Here is a 22,586-nt window from a genome sequence, read left to right on the forward strand (position 1 = left end):
TTAATAATAACTTAAATAACCCTACTTAGTACCTCACCAGATTGTGAAGACAGGATTAACTCCCCTTTGTCTACTTTTGAATTGAATCAACAAAAGCTTGAACACCTTACTTAGCACTAGATCAAAGAACTTACAAACCACTTAGTGAATTCACACCATCAGAAACTGTGAACCCTTTTGATGAGTATTCACCTCTCCAGAAGGTGAGAAGTGATTCCCACAAACACTGCCCCCTGGGTAGTGCGGAGCAATTTGGAAGCTCTGATTTGCCCTTGTGGAGAAGAGACAAGAATCCACTATAAAAGGCCCTGAATTTCTGGGGTTAGGGAAATTAACTTCAAGAAGGAAGTGAGCTTCAAGGAGGAGTTGGACTTTAATAATGAAGTCAGCTTCAAGAAGAAGGTCAGCTCAAGGAAGAAAGTTGGCCTCAGGAGTCACCTTTAGCTTGAGTCATTGTCTTGACCTGCCTCTTGGAGGAAACTTGGTTGAGTGGATAGCTGGCTTTCCTTGCCTGTCTTCTGGAAAGAGTTTAATCAGGTTGAAGGTCAATAAGTCCTGTCTGAGTCAAGCACCAGAGTCATATTTAGTTAGATAGGCTAATGTCTTCTCTACCCTTTTGTATTTCTCTGCTTTCACTCTTTCCACCTCTTTTGTAAATAAAAGCTATTAAAAGTCATATAGACTTTGAACAATAATACTTTAAATCAGTAACTACCATATTATTTATAATTTTCATATATTTTAGTCAAACCATTAAAATTTACTTCCTACAGTTCAAAGACGATTATGAATTCAATGAAGCTTCTGAGGCCAAAATACAATAAAGTATGGATCCATTCTCTGCTTCTTGTGCTAATTTTGACTTGACAATTTAGCATTAACAAAACAGATTCTCCACCAGCCAGCACTGCGTCATCCATATGTAGAACCATGAGATTCAGCAAATGGGGAAATTTGGAATGCTATGAATAAGTTCATTTACCTTGGCAGTATATTTTCCAGGAATGTACTCATAAATGATGAGGTTGATGCATGCATTGCCAGAGCTAGCTCAATGTTTGGGAGATTGAAGAAAAGTATGGGAGGGAAGAGGTATTTGACTGAATACCAAACTGAAGGTCTGCAGAGCCACTGTGCCGATTTCATTGTTGATGCCTGTGAAATCTGGACAGTATATATTGAATTGCTTCCATTTGAATTGTCTTAGAAAGATACTGAAGATAACCTGACAAAACAAAGTTCCACACACTGATGTCTTTTCTGGAGCTACTTTGCCAAGCATTCAGACTACTGCATAGAGCACAATTCTCTCTCAATTCTGTGCATAGAGCACAATTCTCTCACAATGGGCTAGTTGAGTTATTTGAATGCCAAACATACATTGGCCTAAAGGACTATTTTACAGAGAACTCACACAAGGCAAGGGCTCACTTGGAGGTCAAAAGAAGCAATACAAGGGCACTTTTAAGGTCTCTTTGAAGAACTTTTGGTATGGATTTTGAGACATGAGAGACACTGGCACAGGACTGTCCTGCATGGTATGCCAACATCGAAGAAAAGCACTGTGCTATATGAGCAAAGCAGAATTGCAGTTGTTCAAAAGAAATGTGAGGTGAGCAAACTTAGATCTCCATCCCTAGTGTTCACATGGGCTATTTGTGCCTGACCTGTTAGAGAGCCAGAGTTGAACTCACTGTACATGAACCCCAACATAGTAATGTCATTTTGGTCCTCTGAGTGTGAAGGGCAACAACCAAAGTAGTAATCTCTTGATTTGCATGAAGTAGCAGGTGGTTCCTATATCTAAGTATCCAATCTTTATTTCCCTCCTGCCACTTCTCCGTATACCTGCTGGCAGTTCCATCAAGACATCTTGTAAGCATTTCAAACTCAGAATCTCCAAAACAGAATGCTTTATCTTTCTACTAAGCAGGGAATCTTTGATTTTGTTGTGTTATGTATCCCTTTGGCAGACCAGGAAATATTGTTTTGGTGGCTTTTAAGTAATTGAAGGAAATATTTAAGTTAGAAGGTAATGTAAATAAAGATGCATATTTTCCACCCAAGTTCACTGACCCCCTGAATCCCTTAGGGATCTGTGGACCCCCAGGTTGAGAATCCTACCCTAAGCAACTTCTGTTTCTTTTTAAATCACCATTATCCTTCCCCAACTTCCCAATTGAAGAGTTATCCTTGATTCTTTACTTTCCATCACTTTACCTATTCCCCATAATCAACATTTCTCATTTACCCCCTTCTTTATACTTATACCATAATCACCCCAGTTTAGGACCTCACCATCTGTGGTTAGTGCTATCTCAAAAGCTTCCTACAGTAACTGGTACTGCTGCATCCAATCTTTCACTTTTCCAATCCATCCTCCACACAGCTGCCAAATTGATATTACTAAAGTTTGTCTTACCAGGTTACCCACTGGCTGCTGTACATGTACCACATGTTAACTGGGTCCACTTTATTTTTTATTTATCTAATAATTGGTTTCTCACAGCTATAGAATATTCCTTTTCTTCTCTAATTGATTCTTTTTCACACCACACCTATTCTATACTTCTCTCTTAAGCTTCTTATACCACTCTATCCCCTTGCCTCTAACTTGTCTGAGAAGATTGTATTCATCAGTCTTAAGCTTTCCCCCCTCTACTATTCAATATCTTAAAACTCCTTGACATGCCTGTCCCTCATTTTATCCTGTAGTGCTCTAGGATCTGAATAAAAGTTACCCATTTTCCTTACCACAGACAATCCCTCAATTTGACTTCATCCCTTCTCATTTCTCCCTGGAGCTTGTCCCTTTAATCATTCCTTCCATCTTCCTCTCTAGGCTACAATTTCTCCCTATCTGCTTGTTCCTTTCTCTCCTTTCTATAAACATACTTAGGTTGTCCTGTCCTTGAGAAAAACTTTCACTTGATCCTATCTACCCAATCTATCCAATAAAGATGTATATTTCCTATCTCTCCTTCCTTTCACATTCAAACTCCTGGAAAAAGCCTTATAATATTCATTATATCCATTATCTCTACTCCCATTCACTTCTCAATCCCTTATAATTTATTTACTAACCTCAGGACTCAAATGGTTCTTTCCAAAGGTTAAGGAGGACACTTTTTATTTTTTTAAGCCCTCACCTTCCATCTTAGAATCAATACTGTGTATTGTTCCAAAGCAGAAGAGTGGTAAGGGCTAGGCAATGGGGGTTAAGTGACTTGCCCAGGGTCGCACAGCTAGGAAATGTCTGAGGTCAGATCTGAACCCAGGACCTCCCATCACTAGGCCTAGCTCTTGATCCACTGAGCTACCTAGCTGCCCCCTGGGGATGATGTCTTAATGTGCTCTTTAAAAAAAAAATGTAATTGTATTTTTTATTCCCAAAGAGAAACAAATTTAAACATTTTTTCTCACATTTTGCAATCCAAATTCTCTTCATTCCTCCTTGATGTGATTATGCACATGCTATCATGCAATATCTTTTTTTCCATATTCATCATATTGTGAAAGACACATATCACAAATACAAGAAGAACCTCGTGAAGGAAATAAAGTGAAAAATGGTATGCTTTGATCTGCATCCAGACTCCATCAGTTCTTTTTTGGAGGTGGATAGCAATTTTTCCTCATGGGTCCTTTAGAATTGTATTAGATCTTTGCATTGCTGATAATAGTTAAATCATTCTAATTGATCATCATAAAATATTGTTGTTACTGTATATCTAATTGTATGATCACTCCTCCATCTCCTTTGCTGACTCATGATCATTACACACCTTCTAACCCTGAGTCTTCCCTAAGGATCTGTCTTAGGCTATCCCTATAATCTCCCTTGGGGACCTTATCAGCTCCTATGGATTTAATTATCATCTCTATGCAGATAAATAGGAAATCTGTATATCTGATCCCGTTCTTTCCCCTTAGCCCAAACTCAGAATGTTCAAAAGAGAACTCATCATCTTTCCCTCCTAAATCTATCTTCAAACATCCTTATTTCAGTAGAAGTCCCTGCCACCCAGTCTTTCAGATTCTTTACCTCAGCATAGTGCTTGACTTCTCATTTCCTTTATTCTACATAGACATCTATCACCAAATATTGCCATTTCAATCTCTCTCACATCTTGTCCCTTCTTTCTTTCCTTTTTTTTTAAACCCTTCTCTTCTGTCTTAAAATTGATAAGAATATCAGTTCCAAGACAGAAGAGCAGTAAGGGTCAGACAACTGGGGTCAAGTGACTTGCCCAGGTTCACACAGCTAGGCAGTATCTGAGGCCATATTTGAACCCAGGACCTCCCATCTCCAGTTCTGACTCTATACACTGAGCTACCTAGCTGCCCCCTTTTGCACCAGGTTTTCAGAAGGGCATTGGAAAGTTGGAGCATGAACAGGATGATGTAGGGCCTTGAGAACCTTCCCTAGGATGATTAATCAAAATAACTGGGGGTTTGTCCTAAAGAAGAGATTTAGGGAGAGATTATAACCAGAACTGTGATTTCATTGTTAAAAGAAACTATGAGTGAGGATCTACCAATGAAGGCTGTCACATTGTAATTTAAAGTACCAATGATTTCCTAGATCAATTAGAAGCCAAGTAATTTCCAGGGATCAGTATCTCTTGGCAGGATCCTGGCTTTGAGTCCTGTTCAATAATCGTGATTCCACACATAACTGGGGATTTGGGAGAAGAAAAGATTTAGTGGGATATGCTAACACTTTTCAAACATTTTGGAAGGCTCTGTTATATGGAGGAGGGTTTAGACTTATTTTGTTTGGCCCCAGAGGACAAAACCAGAAGCAGTGGAGAGAAATTGTAGATTTAGATTTGATATCAGAAAAGACTAACTAAAAATTAGAGTGATCTAAAAGTGAAATGGACTATAAGGGGGAAATGTGTACTTCCCTGTCATTGAAAGTCTTCAAGGGACAGCTAAGTAGCACAGGCTGGAGTTAGTTAGGACCTTGAGTTCAAATCTGGCCTCAGGCACTTTCTAGCTATGTGACTCTGGACAAGCTACTTAACCCCTATTACCTACTCCTGGTTACACTTTTGTCTTAGGATTGATAACAAGATAAGGTAAGAGAGAAAAAGAAAGAAAGAAGATAAGGAAGAAGGAAAGAGGAAATAAGGGAAGGAAGGAAGGAAGGAAGGAAGGAAGGAAGGAAGGAAGGAAGGAAGGAAGGAAGGAAGGAAGGAAGGAAGGAAAAGAAAAAAAGGAGAAAAAAATCTTCATTGCAATCACTTGTGTTGAATAGGAATTCTTATTTAGGTATGGATTATACTAAATGACTTCTGACTTCAAGTTGCAATAGACATTTATTAAGTGATCCCTATGTACCAGGGACTTTGTTAGGTGTTGGTACATAAAAGCAAAAAGAAAATAATTACAGCTCTCACAGATCTTATATTTTATTTATATATCTGCTTAGCAGATGTGTTTTCCTTGTGTGACCTCTCCAGGAACCACCTGATGTTTTTCCTTGAACTTGTTTATCAAAGGTTTCAACCAGGTGGCTTATTTGGAAGTTTGGAAGTTTTCACCTATATTTATGCTCTGGGTTGCATGATGCCTCATGGGATGCTGCTTTTAGTCTTATCCTCTCTCTAAATCACTGAGGTTTCAGTAATTGGAATTCAGCATCAGTTTGGCAGGTGACTAGGTGAGAGTGGTTTAGCAAGTGACATCTAGGTTATAGTAGTTTCTTCCAATAATAATTAGACATAATAACCAAGATACCTAAACCAGAATGTCCAAAAATCTTTTATCACTTCCTCTCTGCTTCATCTACTCATCACCTTGTCATGAAGGGGGTTCCTTGGGTGTCACTGCTAAGCTAGTCTGCATATTCACTTTACCTCCTGTCCCCGCCAAACAGCTCACATACAAGCAATAGACAGTTATCACCACTTTGCTAGTTGACCTATTCCTGGTCTGACTAATCACTAGATAGAGGTGACCAATTGCAGAGGTCTTTGTGATTCACCTCCCCACACCTCAAACTCACAATGCCTCTTAGAATCATCATCTTCCTTCAAGGCTTAGTTGTTACTGCTCTCTCCCTGTTTAAATTATATTGAATTTGTTTGTGTGTTTAAATGACATGTCCCACTAGAAGGTGGTAGGCTTCTTGAGAGGAGAAATTGTATTTAGAGCATAGCACAGTGCCTTGCAAATAGCAGATACTTAATAAATACCTGTTGAATTGAATTTGCCAGTTGCTAACCAGCCAGCCTCACAAGAAGAGTTTCTAGATCACTCCTCTAGTATACATTTGAGTGTAACAAGTGCCCATTGCTCCCAATGTGTGACCTTTTTTTTTCTGTTCTGTTACTTCCTTTGGCTTCTCTTCATCCTTCTCATCTCCTTTCTCAAGAGGATGAAGAAGAATCAAAGAATTTTAGATTTGTCAGGGAGTCCATCCACTCCTATCCTTATACCCATCCCTGAACAACAGTCCTTTCTTCTACCTTGATCTAAGGGAAGGATTTGTTATATCAAGTCCATATCTACTTCTCTGTAACTTTTAACCATTACTCCAAGTTCTGCAGCCTCAGTCCACAAGGAAACCAAACTAATTTTTGCTCACCTTGACTCACCTCCTCTGTAGTTGTTCACATTGATCCTGTCTCCCTTTCAGAAATATCCTATCCCTTCCTTCATGGGCACTTCTCTCCCAAAAATGTCTCCCTTTCAGAGAAACCACTATGAGACTAAGCCTCTTGGACTTCAAGGGATGACAGTTGTCCCTGGAAGCCTGAGTTGATCAAGTTCCTAATGAGAAAGTAGCACCTCTGGACTTGTCTCTTAGGGAACACCACTGAAAAAGACACAAACAAGAAGGAAGAATTAAAGAAGGACAAGGAGGAACAAAACGAGGATGCAGCCACTCAAAAATCATCTGATTCTGTAACTCGGTTCAAAATACTTTCAGCCAGTGACTCCAGTCTGGGAAAGGAACTACTAGAAGCAGCTGCCAAGGGTAAGACTGACCTTTTACCATTGCCCCTTCAACAGGCTGGCTCTGCAACCCCCATGCCCTTCAGTCTTCTCTGTCATCTTTAAAATGAGAGGGTTGGACTCAACCTCTAAAGTCCTTTCCAATTCTCATTCCTATGATTTATGACTAGGAGAGTGTCTAGGGAGGAACATGCCTTGGATGTCATGGCTGAATATAGGGGGTAGAGGGCTGAGGTTGTGGTTGGCTTTGTTGGAGCATGAAATGAGTCTCAGTAAACATTTTTTGGCAGGTCTGTCAGTGCTGTTAAGTAATGTGGAGCTGGCTCTGGACTGTTCTGAGTTGCAGTGGCTCCTTCAGAGGGAGCATCTGTGCCTCCCTGCAGTGCACCCCAACTTCTGCCTGTACCTGAGCACCAATTTGCCCCTTGACACTTTAGCAACAGGTAAGGCCTGGTCTAAGAGGCTGGTATAGGGCCACCTTCCCCATTTCTCCAAGATTATTTGCTGCCACCACTCAAGAATTCTTCTTTATCCTCTTCCCCCACTTTATCCAGTCCTCCACCACAAGGTTGGATGCCCCAAACAGTTATAATGTGGAGGATGAGGGTCATAGGCTTAGATGCAAGTTAGAAGAAGATGATTAGAGACTCAGTGAGCAATAACTGACAAGCTGAAGTGGCTGTGCAAGGAGCTGGGAGCAGAGTCTACACAGAAATGGGAGTTCATATGAGGGTTGGGGTAGGTAGGGGTAAGCCAGGAGTCAAAGTCAAAGGCAGAACAAGGAGAATAAAAGTCGATGAAGAATGGAAGCTGGGGAAGAGGTCTTGGTAGAGACTGGGGATGGTCTAGGGGCCTGGGTAGGAAAAGTATATTTGTGGGTAAAGCCAAATGGGGCCTATCTCCAGGTCTGAACTCGGAGACATTGAAGAATGTGAATATAATAGATCTACATGTGATTCCGGAGTTGATAGAGGAACAGCTTTTCCAGGAGATCGTGAGAACTGAAAGACCAGAATTGGAGTCAAGATGGAACAACATGGAGATCAACATACTGGACGCTTATGATGACATTGAGACAGCCCAGGTGAGTTTGGATCTGAGCTTGGGAGACAGTATAGAGGGAGGAGTTAGGGGTAGAAGCTTAGAAAGAATAGAGGAATGAGGAAAGGGCACTAGGGAAGATGAAGCAAAGACTCAGGACAGAGGTTCTTCACTTTTTGGTATCATGAGCATCTTTGCCTGTGATCCCTTCTCAGAATAGTGTTTTTAAATGCAATAAATAAATAATATTTAGAATCATAAAGGAAACCAATTATACTGAAATAAAATCAAAATGCTAAAAAAAAATTAACAGGCTCTCAGGTTATGAACACCTGCATTTGGGAGAAGAGATGGCAGTCCAGGAGCAAACAAGGCCAAGGGTCTAGGAAAAGACAAGGCTCTTAAAGAGGGATAGCTTACATGGAAGTTTGGGAGCTGTGGTCTCCAGAGGATGGGAAAAAGCAGATTTGGGGTGGGTGGGGAACAGAGGCTGGCAGAGCAGGCTTTGAGCAGATATCCCACACAGGAAAAGCTGCTGGGGCTCGTGTTAGACACAGAAGCAGAGCAACTAGGCCGAGTCCATTTTCTGCGGGACGTATTGTGCTACCAGGCAGAGATATATCAGCGCAAGGCTGGCCTAGAAGATCTAAAGGAAGTAAGGTACCAAGAGTGTGAGCTTCAGATCCATTACCAGAACATGGCCCACCTGGGCCTCACCATGTCCCAGTCCATGTCCCCTTTGCGGCATCTACACCCTCTCTACCCCATAGCCTTGGAAAATTGTCTGAATGTGACACGCCGTACTCTAGGCAACACTGACTACCAGCTCACATTGCAGCATGGTGAAGACCTGGACAGCCACCTTCAGGAGCTGGGAATCCGGCTAGGACGCCGGCTGCTGATCAGTACCCTGAACTCCTTGCAGCCCCATCATGCACCGCTAGTAGGGGTGTTTGGTGGCTTGGCCCTACTGCAGCTAGCTGGGCAGGCACCTGCCCTGGAGAGGCTGGCATTCTGTCCAGGACTAGCAGCCTCCCCAGGGGTGAAAAAGAATGTTCCACCCTTGGATGCCACCTGCCCTTCCTGGCTGGAACCCAAAGCCTGGCAGGAGTGTGGATTGCTGGAGCTACTGCCCCCCTTTGAAGGTCTGCGGACTTCCCTGGTTGACCACTCAGTTGCCTGGCAGGAGTACCTGAAATTGCCCTCTACAGTGTTGGGTCAAACACCAGGCCCTGGTACCACTCCTCTGAACTTACTTCAGAAGCTGGTGCTCTGGCGGGTACTACGACCAGAACAGCTATCGAGGACCTTGGCTGACTTTACCACCTGCCTTCTGGGGCGTTCTTTAGCTGAGGATCAGGATCTATCAAGCAACCCCTATAGGCTTAGTCGTCCTACCCGGCCCCTGCTTGTGCTGATGCCCCCACCAGACCACTTCACTGCCACTGTCCACCCTTTATCCTTCATCTGGAGCCTGGCAAATCAACAGGAGCAGGAGGTGAGGCTGGAGGTCTGATTAGGGTTACCTGATACTACCCGCTTAGCACCAGCTATACAACCCAGGGCAGCGTGCACCTCCTTGACTTTTTCATCTTTAAGTAATTCCTGGGCAATGTATTACATTAGAATGTTTTAAGCTAGGACTCTAATATTGCATTTAGTCAACGCCCACATTTTACAAAGTAGGACACTGAGGCTCAGAGTGTGACTTGCCCGAGACAAAGCAGATGGGCAAGAAGCAGAACCCAAATCCCTTAACTTCCAGCCACATGTCCTTTCTTCTGTTTCAGAGATCCCAAGTAGGGCCTTAATAACAGCAGTGTCTATGAGATTTGTCTTGACCGAGGCTCAGGAGTAGATGAGAGAGTAAGACGCTGAAGTCCACTCCATTATTTCCTTTTCTAATTTGTGAGAAACAAATATTCTTTGCATGCTGCTATATGAGCATGGGGTTTTATCACTCCTCTTCTCTTCACTTTCTTCTCTGAAAGCTTGTCTCTTCCATTCAGCCTGAAAGAGCTCCTTCACAACTAAAGACCAAACTCCCTGTTTCCCCTTCACATTTCAGCCTAGATTGGGGCAGTTCACTCCTTTAACAATCTTTTCTCCATCTGCCCAATTGCGCCTTCACTGGCTCTATATTACTGGTAGCCAGTCAAATGAAGGCTTCTCATCACCTTGAATCTGAGACCACAACACTACCAAGAAATCACTGGCTGAGCATGACTTCTGACCACCTCTCCCTCAGACATGTACCCCTAATTGAAGAGCTTCCACTCATCTAGCTCTAGCTCACCAGTTCAGGTGTCAGCAGCCCTCACCAAGAACTACAACCAGCTCACTCTACTGATACTCCTGTAGGTGGCATCCACCTTGTGGGTGTAGGGCCCTTTCAGAGACAGCGGGTTCAAGGACTGTGGTATGACTCTATGAAGTTCCAGGGCTAAAGACATCAGAAAGCCCCTGTCAGTAGCAAATGAGGGAGGGTGGCTTGAGTCCAGAGTAGAAGTCTACTTCCGGCCCTGCGCCTATGTAGACAGATGGTGAGCAGGTAACATTACCATCATTCTCTGGCTTTCATTGTTCTCCGAATGGCAAAGGTGGGTGGGAAACCACAAACTTCAAAATGGCAAGGAAGGGATTTCCTCAGCAAGGGTTGGTGGAGGGCCACCCTGGTTACTTGGCCTTGAAGCCACTCAGGACATACCTTTCTCTCTTGGGGCAAAAGCATCTGCAGGTCATTGGACTGGGTTCCTTTCTATGGGACCCTGCTCAGTCTGTGATCACATCCCTGAATCAAGCCATGCGAAAGGGCCACTGGTTAGTGTTGGACAACTGCCATTTGATGTCTTCTTGGCCACCTGCGATCCTGGAGACTTTGATGGGGATGATAGAGGGGGCTCATGGTGGGTGAGCCTGCTGCCCCATATCTGTACACTTTATGACTGCTCCCCTGGTGCCTGCACACCAGCGGTTCTCAACCTCTCAATTTGTAGCAATGAGAATACATAATGCATAACGGGTATTTACATTCCGAATCATAACTGTAGCAAAATTACAGTTTTGAAGTGGTTTGGGGTCACTGCAACATGAGGAACTGTATTGTGGGGTCACGGCATTAGAAAGGTTGAGAACCACTGCTGTACACCTTTCTTGTCTGTCCTCCTTGTGTCTCTGTCTGTCCTTGGCTCTGCCTTCCTTATGACGATACTGACTGCACATATAGAATTCCTTTCTGTCTGTGTCCCACCTTGTGCCTTTGCCCCTTCAGGAATGTATTTTGTTACCCTTCTGCCTGTGCCTTCCTTCTGTTTGTGCCTCCTTGTTGTTTTATATTCCTTTCACATTTGTTAGTGTACCTCACTTCATATGTTACCCACACCGCCCCCATGTGTTTTTGTTCTCATCTTAACTGCATTGTATCTTTGTTTCTTCCTTAGTGTCTGCATCTCACCTTATGTCCATGTCCCGCCTCTTCGGTATCTCTGTGTCTGTGCTCTCATCTTTTCTATGTCTCTGTACAACTGTCTGTTACCCCCTATCTTTGTGTCCTAGTGCCTCAGTCCCTAATGTTATGTTTGTGTCTTCCTTCATGCCATCTTCTCCCCCTTCTCTTGCACACAGTGAGTAAATTCCTTCTATCTTCTCTACTCCTGAATAATTTTTGAGAATTATAAAAATCCTCTTTTCATGTAGAAATATAGACATTTTTACCTTAATGAGTTCCTTAAATTTTCTTTCCTATTTACCTTTCTGGGCTTCTCTTGTGTCTCATATTTGGCCTTCAAATTTTTTTGTTTAGGTCTGGCTTATTGTGAACCTTAAAAATTCTCAGACCCTACTTCATAAGATTTGGCTAAGACCATTCCCCATTTTAAAACAATGAAGGAACTTAGATCAGGAATGTGAGACCTCTACTTAAATCAGGAATGTGAGACCTCTACTCCACCCCTACTTAAGCCTGCTTTAGGGGAAGAAACTCCTTGCTGAACAATGAAAAATACTTAAACCCATCCTTATAGTAAGGAAAAAGTTTTTAAGCTGTGCCTATTTTTAGATCTAATACAAAAGGGTGCTAAATACCTATAAAGGTCAGGCAACTTGTGAATTTACAAGGAGCAAAGAGGTGAGAACTTATTCAGAAGTTTTTTCAGGCGTGAACTTAATCAAAAGTCCAAGCCTTCTTAGGTGTGAATTAAGAATGGTCTGTCCTTTGCAAGACGTCTACTGTGATTGGTAGATGTGAGAACTTAGGGAAGGTGACATAGGAGAAAATTCTCTTTAAAAGGAGCTGTCTGAACCAGTTCAGGATATAGTCAGGAGGATGCAACCTCGGTGGCTAAACTTAGTGGAGCTTGCCAAAGCTGAACTGATGGGTCTCTGAACACTAGAATCCTTGCTTGGACAAATCTTGTGGTGAGTGGATAAAAGACTGACTGATATCTCTCTCTTAAGGCTGGCCTAGCCTTTTTTCTCATTATTCCCTTTTCTTTCTCTCTCTTTCTTTAATTCCTCATTTGTATTAATTAAAATCTCTATAAAACCCAGTTGACTTGGGTATATTTCATATTTGGGAATATTTTCCCTGGCGACCACTTTATGTTATTTGATTTAAAACAAGACACTGTAGTGAAACCATATTTTCTGCGGTCACAATTTAAGGCTCCAACTCTTTTATCCACAATAATTTATATCTTCCACTATTTTAATTATTACATTATTCATCAGGAATGCTTGGAAATCTATCTTATTGAATAACCATATTCCATGCCTTCCAATCCTTTAACGTAAAAGCCACTAGGTCCTGAGTAATCTTGACTGTAGCTCCATGGTATTTGAATACTTTCTTTCTGGCTGATTGAAGTACTTTTTCCTTGGCTTGGTGGCTCTTGAATTTGGCTATTACATTCCTGGAAGTTGTCAGTTGAGGATTTCTTTCTGGAGGCAATCTGTGAATTCTTTCAATTTCAATTTTATTTTCTTGTTCAGGATCTCAGGGCAGTTATCTTTGATAATTTCTTATAATATGATATCCACGCTTTTTTCTTCATCATGGCTTTCAGGTAATCCAATAATTCTGATTGTCTCTCCTAGATCTATTTTCAAGGTCTGTTGTTTTTCCATAAGATATTTCATATTTTGCTTTATTTTCATTCTTTTGATCCTGCTTTATTGTTTCTTGATTTCTCATGAAATCATTGGTTTCTAGATGGTCAATTCTGATTTTCAAGACCTGGTTTTCCTCTGTCAGTTTTTGGTTCTCCTTTTTCATTGGCCCATTTCTTCTTGCATCACTTTTATTTCTTCTTGTATCACTTTCATTCTCTTCCCCCACTTTTCCACTACCTCTAATAACTGGGTTTTGAAGTCTTTTTTGAGCATTTTCAGAATCTGTGTCCAATCCATATTTTTCTTTTGGACTTTTGGTGTGTTTCCTTTGCTTTTGATGTCCCTTTCTGTGTCTTCACCTTGCTCTTTGTCTTCATAAAAAGTCTTTAGAGTTAGGTGCTTTTTTGATTGTTTTCTCATTTTTCCTATGTAATTATAGGTAGGCTTGGGGAGTTTTCTGGGGAGCTGGGATACCCTCTTAAACTTCAGTCCTTCCTTGATGTTATTTTCAGCTTATTTTCTGGGTTGTTACTAGTTTACCAGATGGTCTGAGGGCCGAGAGCTCAGAGAGTCCCCTCCCCCTACTGTTTCAGTTGACCCTTAAGATTTTGATATCTTAAAGACTTTCTTCAGGCTTGGGTGTAAGCTTTTGATCTCATTCTTAACTTGATTAGGTCAGATACTGATCACATTCTAGCCCCAGGCTTAGGCTTGTGGGAGAGGGGGGTAGGGTCAGAGGGTTGGGGTTTTTTTGTCTCAAGGTGTTCTTGATTCAATCAGGCACACCCTTGATCACCCTGTCCTGGAGCTCCACCCTTAGTTTTGGGCAAAAAGATACCAGTGAGGCTCACCCTGAGAACTGTGTTCTCACCTCAAACTGTGGAATATGTCCTCACCCCAAGCCCAGACTGGGATTCCTGACTTCGCTCTGGGCCCACATGGGTCAGCCCCCTTCATCCCAGATTGCCCTGGGACTCTGGACTTCTCCACAGGTTTGCAATTTCAAGGAGTGTTAGTTGGCTTGGACCTCTTTTTGCCTGGCAGGATCTCAAGGTTTGACTTACCTTAGATTTAAGTTCGAAACCTGTGAAAGTAGATCTGGGGGGGAGAGAGAGAAAAGAGGGGAGGAGAGGGAAAGAGAGAAAGGGGGGAGAAGAAGAGAGAGGGGGAAGAGGGAGAGGGAGGGAGAGAGAGAGAGAGAGGTGTGTTTTGCTCTTGGCTTGCTCTTCACTCACTGCTATGGCCCCTGCTTCCTCTGCTCCCCTCTCACCTCAGTTCCGCAGATGGTCTCTGCCTACCTTTTGGGATTTTCTTTTTTTGGAAGGTTGTTTCCCTCAGTCTCTGTTGGTTCTTTCACTCCTGTATTCATTTTGTGGTGATATTTTACTCTTGATCAGAGAGGATTTTCATGGTGAAGCTACAAGCTGCTGCCCTAGTTACACCTCCATCTTCTCTTGCACATAAAGTCTGTTCATGTCTACTTCCTTTCTTGTCTGTGTTCTCCACATTTCTGTGTGTCCCCCTTCTAGTAATATTTTCTCCATCTCTTGTGACTGGACTTCCCACAAGTCTATATCCCTTCCCTCATGCTTTTGTTCCCTCTTTATGCCTGTTTCTGTATCTCTTGTTTCTGTATCCTCATTTATATTAGTTATTCTATGCCCCTTCCCTCATATATTTCTCTTATATGTGCCCTTGGAAAGTGCTTCCCCCCATGCAGCAGTAACTTTCTTCACATCATCATTCCTTCTGCTTTGCTGTAGTCTTTGTCATATCTTGATTTCTGTCTTATGTGTTCTCTACATATCTGTAAGCTTCCTCATGCCTTTGTCTCTCTCCCCTCAATGTCTGTGCCCTTCTCTTTGTGTTGGCAATGTGGCACAATGGAGAGAACACTGACAAAAAGCAAAAGGGAAGAAAGAACACTGCCTCTGGAAGGGCCAGCCAGCCCGTATCAGCAGTGTGCCAAGCCCTGTGCTAATGAGAGCTGGGGATACAAAAAGAGGGCAAAAGACAGTGAGAGGACTTAAGTGCCAATCTCACTCCAGGCACTTATTGCCTGTGTGACCTTGGGCAAGTCACTTAGCCTCCATACCCAATATGAGAAGTAGTCTAGGTAGCTTCTGAAGTCTGACACCCAGGGCTATGATCCCCTCATTTCTTTTTGTCTTCTTGTATTCCCCACCCCTAAATCTATCCTCCCCACTAGTTTCTGTCCCTCCCTTCCTGTCTTTGTCCCCTCATGCCACATCTGTGTCCCTGTTTTCCTTCCCTCGCATCTATATCTCTTGTGTCTATGTCCCTCTCATATTTGGTCACTCCTTGAGTTTGTTTTCCCTCCAAATGTCTCTTTCATATTATATCAGTGTCCCCACTTTTCTGTCTTCTTCATGCCACTGTCCCTCCCCTTTATGTCTATGCCTCCACCCTTATTCCTATGGTCCCCTAGTTTCTGGGATCCCCTTATGTGTACATTTGCTTTCGTATCTATGTCTTCGTGTTTTTTTACCTTTTTACATTTGTTCCTAGGGCTATGCTCATGACTTTATTTCTCCACCATGTATAAAATTAACCTTGTGCCCACTTATGTGTATGTTCCTCATAACTATGTCCATCCATGTCTATGTCTCACATTCTTCTCCCATTTATAATATGAATGTTTTCCCCATGTCTTTCTTCCTCTCTTCTTTGAGTCCTCATTTCTGTAGCCATGTTTATGTGCCCTGAGCCTATGCATGCTCCTGGTCATTCTACATTTCCCTGTACCCCATGTCCCTACAGTGATATCAGAAGTTCTGCCACTGCCCCCGCACCTCTCCATGTCCAAGCAAAATCTAGTTGTGCATAAGAAGTTCCGGCTATGGCTTATCTCCTCAGCTAATGCAGTTGACTCCCTTCCAGGTGAGGATCAAAGCCCCTTGACCAAAATCCTAATTGAATTGGGGGAGGAAGAGAAAAATAGACTGTTACCCGGTGTTAGCCCAATGGGAGGCTGAGGAGGTGAGGACTAGCCAAGGCACTGCCCTGAGCCAAAGAAAGGGCTGCTATCAAGGGTTTATTCTTTTTTTTAAACCCTCACCTTCCATCTTGGAATCAATACTCTATATTGGTTCTAAGGCAGAAGAGTAGTAAAGGCTAGGCAATGGGGATTAAGTGACTTGCCCAGGGTCACATGGCTAGGAAGTATCTGAGGCCAGATTTGAACCCAGGACCTCTCTGGGCCTGGCTTTCAATCCACTGAGCCACCTAGCTGCCCCCTCAAGGGTTTATTCTTGACAGTAGTAGAGGATCGTTGGCCACCATCCAGGGTTCTTTTTAAAGTGAAAGTGAAGGAAACTTCCAGTGGAACTTTGATTGACCAGGGTTATATTCTGACTTGTGCCCTCTCCCTTTTCTTTCTTACTAGTGGTGATAGTGCAGAACTCAGTTCCTATATTCTGGGAGAAGTCACTGGAACTGAGCCAAATCCTGATATACAGCCTATATGAAAACAGGAAGATCCAGGCTAATATGGAAAATTATAAACCCTCGGTGTCCCTAACTCTGGCTCTGCCAGTGATATTCCTGCACAGCCTTCTGTTGCACCGCCAGCTCTATGGGCCCTGGCTTCAGGCCAGGTATGGCAGATGGTAAGTTCCCTCTCCCCCAACCTGAGACTTTTCCCTTTTCTCCAGATTTACAGCAACTAATGGTTTGACTACAAGCTAAGCCTTCCCTTTGCCCAGTGCCTACCTAGAGAGACCCTGTCTGAAGAAGGCTTTTCCTTTATTTTTTCTGGGCCTTATTTTAGTGCCATCAGTCACTTCCCACTGGCCATTCTCCTACAAACCTGAGATCTCTCTATTCTCCTCCCACCACCCCATCCCAACAGGAATCAGATAACCCTGGAAACGACACTAAAAACACAGGAATGGATATGGAAGAAATTCAGCAATCCCTGGGTGGCCTTGCAAGAGCTGACTGGCAAGATCCTGTCCCTGCTCCTTCCTTGCAGCTTCAGATAGCCTCTCCTCATTGTTAACACTCCACTAATTATTTGTCTTCCCTTCCTTGTCCTCTGGCTACCTTCTTTTTCTCCTGTCTTCTGTCCCTTCCCAATCTCTCTGATGTCCTCCCCATCTCATCCATTTTGGGAGTTCCATTTGTATCCATCTCTGATCTCTCTCTTCCTCATTCACTCTCAGAAAAGGGACCTGCAACCTAAAAGTCTTGTTCCTGGTGCAGAGCCCAAAGGCCAGGCAGGGGGGTGGGTTAGCTGGGAATAAAAGGCTTTGAAAGGTGCCTGTGATCTCTATTCTAGGAAACATTTTTTATGGAGGGTATGTGGCTGATCCCGAAGACCAGGCTGCCCTAATCAGTATTGTCCAGGCTTGTTTGGACCCTTACAATGAGCCAAGGCCCAACAGTTTTACCCCACAGAATCTGCTAGCTACCCTCCAACCATCTCCAGGTAGGACCCTGCTCTGTGGGGGTGGGAGATGAGCAGAAAGCACAGTGACCAAGTGTGATCCCCGACCCCATTCAGGAAGAGACCTGTGTGCTTGTGAAAGGCCCTCACTCATGGTGGGGTGGACTACTAGAGAGGCATTGGTCATTTGTGTTTGGGGTTGGGCCAAGTAGGGAAAAGACTTTGTGTGTGTGTGTACATATGTCTGTGTACTATTTCTGTGTGTGTGTGTATGACCCTGAATCAATGTGTGTAAGAAGGGCAGGTTTGATCCCCAATTCCTGTCCTCTGGTGGGGATATCCTATGCTTAGTATGTGAGACCTTGTCGGGATGTGTAGTATTAGGGTTCGTGTGTGTGGTGATGGTGTCCCTGTCCATGTGGGAGAGGAACCCATTCTCTTTCTTCCTCTCTTGGTACATGTATGTCCCTTGGGGATGAGAGATCTCTTGGGGGACTGGCATGGGTGGGGGGCAGTAGGATGGGAAAGAGGTCAGGGTAGAGGGTAGATTGAAGCATCATCCACAGGGGGTAGGGACAGCACTGGCCTTATCTTGTAGTTCTGGAACTTCCTTGGATTCAGTTTGTATGAATCCTATGTAGAGCCTTGGGATGACCTTTCTCATCATTGGTTATCCATAGCCAGGGATTTTTTATCTTGATTCTTTGTATCAAGATGTGATTGACACGTATCCTCTGTGTTCCCCCCAAATCTCTTCCTCTAGCTCTGTGTTAGTAGCCGGGATTTCTGTGGGAAAAAGCACAGGCTGACTTCTCTTCCTAAGCTACAGTGATGTCTCTACCCTGTAAGCAGCTTGGATTCCCATCCAGTCGTGAAGTTCACATTTCAGGTGGCTCTTCCTGGCCAAATGTTTCACATCTAGCTCTAGAAATAAGATATTTAATCAAAATTCATTCAAGGTTTTCTAGAATCAATTTTTGTTCACTGGAAGCATACTGTAGCTGTTCTGAGCCCCTTCTTTGACTCCTCCATTAACTCCTTTGAAGTCGTAGGAGTCAATTGCCTTTGCACTATGGAGGTAATAATGTGGCTTCTGGTCAGTGTCATCCTCATGTCCCCTAGATAGATGAGCACAGCCCCTAGGGGATGGGCCAGGGAATCATCGAGGTAGATCCCCCTTGTCCAGCCCCACTGTCAGCAGGGATGACTGAGGTAGCAGAAGTCAATGGAGCTTTCCAAGGCCTGATTGCCAAGGCAGCCACACAGTCTTCTAGAATAAAAGGCATTTTCTCAGACCAATTGAGTTTAGAGAAAGCATCAAATCCATGTCTCTTTCTGCATTTTTAGCTACCTAAACTTCATTAGACTCTCAGTGTTGGTCTCTGATCAATACTGGTTCACCCATGAGTATCACCACAGCCATCCTGATAAGAAATCAGCCTAATCTTTGAATTTTGTCTGCCTGGAAGAAGCCTCACTTCTCTTGTTGAATTACCCTTTTTAACTTTAACTTGCAGTGTGAACAGCAAGTGGATTTCTTGTAACTAGTTCCTGCATTATGTTTTTCTCTGTTAGTACTCTCTTGTTTTTTCTTCAAGAAACAGTTTCTAATCAAATGTCCTTTACGGTGGCAAAAGAAACACACTCCCTAGTTTCTTTTTGCACTGATCTTGCCTGGTACCTAGGTTTCTGAGAAACAGGTGTCTTGAAAGTCCTAACCGTGTCCAAATTTTTTATTTCTTCAATTTCCTTCTGTTTCAAATCCTTTTCAGTCCTCTCTAACTTTTCCTTAAGAACTTTAACTTCCTTGCTCTGATTTGAACTATTTTAAAATAGGTAACCTGCAGCCTCTCTCAATTCTATTAGGGAAACTGAGTCATATCTAGGGAAATAGTTCTTTAAAAATGTCCTCAAATGTGGTGTGCATCCCCTCAGAAATTGTCTACATACATGGCCAGCTGTTTCTTCATTATCTGCTTCTTAAACCTAAGACTGCCTCTGCCATTTCTGACAGATGGTCTATGTATGTGGCAGGATGTTCCCCTTTTTCCTGCCTGACCTTTTCAAATTGGGACTATGCACTAGGATTAGAACAGAATTGCTTAATGGCTTGCAATAAATCCTCTCTGCACCGTTTAAGGTATGACATGCAGGTTGGATTGGCGAAATCCAAATCCATTCTTTGATCTAGAGTGGGTTGGCTGGTCAAATTGCCATCAGATCTTGTCTTCCCCCAAAATTGCCTTTTTTCCTGACAGTTGAAAAGTTCTGATAAAAGAAATTCTACATCTTCGAAATCTGGATCAAAGATCCGAAATGCTCTCTTCAGCTCCTTGTGGACTTTAAAAGGATTGTCCACAAATTTTGGAAAGTAGCATTTATCGGACTCAAGTTCCTGAGGAGTGAATTGTCTATGGGCCTTAGTGTGAATAACACCAGCATTAGTTGTTAGCTTGGTGACTTCCTTCAATGGACATATTTTCTCAGGGGCACTAGCAGCCTGATTCTCATTTCCACTGCTACCTTTAGTTTCCTGGGTTGCATTCTCTGATTGTCCATTGTCCTTGCCCATAACTAGATCTAGACCTTTTTCCTTAATGAGTTGTTCAAACACTGCCTTAATTATCTTCTCTAAGTTGTTGTCAATGGCCATAACCTTCTGTGCTTTAAGGGGAATCATGAATCTGAAAACTTTCCTCACTTGGGTTAGAGTCTGCAACACAGCCATGAAGAGTACATATATTTATGCCAGGACTTGCCAGAGAACTAATTCATTTTGAAAAGATATTTGTAACACAGTCATTGTCAAGTTTCCTACATAATCCACAGTCTCCACTACCATTTGAGTCAATTTGCTATATAGAATATGATAAACCCAAAAGCAAGTGATGGCTGCCAAAACCACCACACCAAAAACTACTTGTTTGAACATCTTTACTATCTTTCTTTCCTGCTTGTGGGATTTTTGGGTATAGTCAGACTAAGGGTGCCACTTGAAATAGAGAAGGTAAACTGTGGAAAACTATTACTTGTTGAAATAGTGAAGGTAAACTGAGGGGAAACTATTTCTCTTTGCAATGACTATTGTTTTCTGACTGGCTGTGACTAGAGATGGTTGCTACAGGAACCTGAGGCTGCTTATGTGTAATGGAGGTAGGAATGAGAAATGCTGAAGGATACAACACAGGGATGCTGGTACACAGGGGAGCTGCCTACAAGGGAATGCTCTAGGGTCTGCTCTGGGGTTTTGCTTATTGATCCCTACTGATAGCTGATAGATCAATCTATTTCCTAGCCTCCTTCCTCCCTCACTCCCTGCCTTAACCAACCCTCTCCATCCAGTTCTTTTTGAAGCCTTTGGCTCCTTCCTTCCCCACTTGAGTAAACTATAAAGATATTCTTTTCCTTTCCTTTTTCTAGTCAAGGGGCTTGAAGGGATAACAGGATGGGACACTGAGGTAAGAAGGATGAGGAAGTCCCTAATCTAAATGAAGGATTGAGAAGGTAGTCCAGTCACAAACTGTGACTCTTAGACAGTTAGGGAGATGGAGGACAACAGCCTTTTAAATCTTCTTTCTTCTTTCTCACAAAATCATCAAGGTCTCTCAGCTCAACCCCAGAAAGAAACAAAGTACAAAGTCTCTAAGTTTCTCCTGGCCAGCTCAACTCTCAAATAGACCACCAACTCAAAAGCCAAGTTTCTTTTTTTTTTTATCGGCTTCAACTACCCAGAGTCAGAGAGACAGAGACAGAGTCCCAAAAGCCAAGTTTCTCTTCTCAATGTGGCCAGCAAACCCCCAACTGCTACTCCTGGGAACATTCCGTTGTAACCTTCTCATAATTGACAGCTAGAGCTAGGTCTCTAGCCTTGCATCTTCAGCCCCAGTTTCTGCATCTTGGCTTATAAATTCTCTCTCTCTCTCTCCCCATGCCTCTATTACACTCCCATGTATGTTTTCCATATTTATAAGCATCCTGTCAGAGGCTAAGTTCAACACTATTGCAGTATCTCAAAAAACAGACCAGTTTTGATACTCCTACCCCAAAGGTCACAAAGTTGTAACATTTCCTGTCTTGGACTTATCACACATTAAGAGAACATCTGAGGTCTTGAAAGCTACAAAAAATAACTTCTTCCCCATTGTTCACAGTTCTGTTTTCTCTAACCAAAGAAAGCAATATTTTTCACATGGTAGGCCTTTGAAAATTTGAAGACAAATTATCAGCTACCCTGTCCGCATCTGAAGTCTTTTTTTCTTCTAGGCTAAGCATCACCAGTTCCTTTAATCAATATTCATGTTATAGAAAGGATCAGAAGTCCTTCACCACACTGGTTGTCATCTTCTGGATTGTCTTCAGCTTAATATCTTTCCTAAACGGGGGCCCCCAGAACTGATTCTGATGTACATCATAGGTGGCCTGATTAGGGCAGAGTCCAGAGGGACCAACCCATCCTTGCTCCAGGAAGGTGTGTGTCTCCTAGAATCAAGGTGATTAATCAGATTGGTTGATTTCAACAAGAAGAGATGTTGGGGCCAGCTGGGTGTCTCAGTGGATTGAGAACCAGGCCTAGAGATGGGAGGTCCTCGGTGTTACATTTAAAAGTGTTTGGCATAAATTGTGACCGCAGAAATATGGTTTCAAGACATTGTCTTGAGTTAAATCAAATATAAAGTGGTTGCCAGGGAAAAATTCCCAAATATGAAATATACTCAAGTCAGCTGGGTTTTTATGGAGATTTTTAATTAATACAGATAAGGAATTAATGAAAGAGAGAGAGTAAGAGGAAACAATGAGGAAAAGGGCTAGGCCAGCCTAGGCCCAAGCCCTAAGAGAGAGATCAGTCAGTCTTTAATCCACTCACAACATTTGTCCCAAGCAAGATTCTAGTGTTCAGAGAGACCCACCAGTTCAGCTCATCAGCTCAACTAAGTTCAGCCACCAAGCCCTTCAATTCAGCTTTGGCAAGCTCTTTTTCTTCAGAGGCCTTCTGATTCTCCTATGTCACCTCCCCTAAGTTCTCACATCTACCAGTCACAGTAGATGTTTTCACAGGACTGAC

The 22,586-nt window shown here is 42.8% G+C and overlaps 1 protein-coding gene across 1 annotated transcript in view; it reads left to right on the forward strand.

Moving 5' to 3' along the window:
• The window catches only part of DNHD1 (dynein heavy chain domain 1), a 195,269-nt gene that overhangs the window by 161,769 nt on the left and 10,914 nt on the right, over window positions 1-22,586 (forward strand). Inside the window, exons 35-43 of the mRNA XM_056795113.1 lie at window positions 6,818-6,988; window positions 7,257-7,409; window positions 7,872-8,050; window positions 8,534-9,505; window positions 10,736-10,913; window positions 15,898-16,017; window positions 16,523-16,745; window positions 16,988-17,079; window positions 17,417-17,566. Coding sequence (XP_056651091.1) covers window positions 6,818-6,988; window positions 7,257-7,409; window positions 7,872-8,050; window positions 8,534-9,505; window positions 10,736-10,913; window positions 15,898-16,017; window positions 16,523-16,745; window positions 16,988-17,079; window positions 17,417-17,566 — 2,238 coding nt within the window. The remainder of the gene's footprint in view (window positions 1-6,817; window positions 6,989-7,256; window positions 7,410-7,871; window positions 8,051-8,533; window positions 9,506-10,735; window positions 10,914-15,897; window positions 16,018-16,522; window positions 16,746-16,987; window positions 17,080-17,416; window positions 17,567-22,586) is intronic.

Source organism: Monodelphis domestica, chromosome 4, assembly GCF_027887165.1.
Source record: "Monodelphis domestica isolate mMonDom1 chromosome 4, mMonDom1.pri, whole genome shotgun sequence".
Taxonomy (NCBI): Eukaryota; Metazoa; Chordata; class Mammalia; order Didelphimorphia; family Didelphidae; genus Monodelphis; species Monodelphis domestica.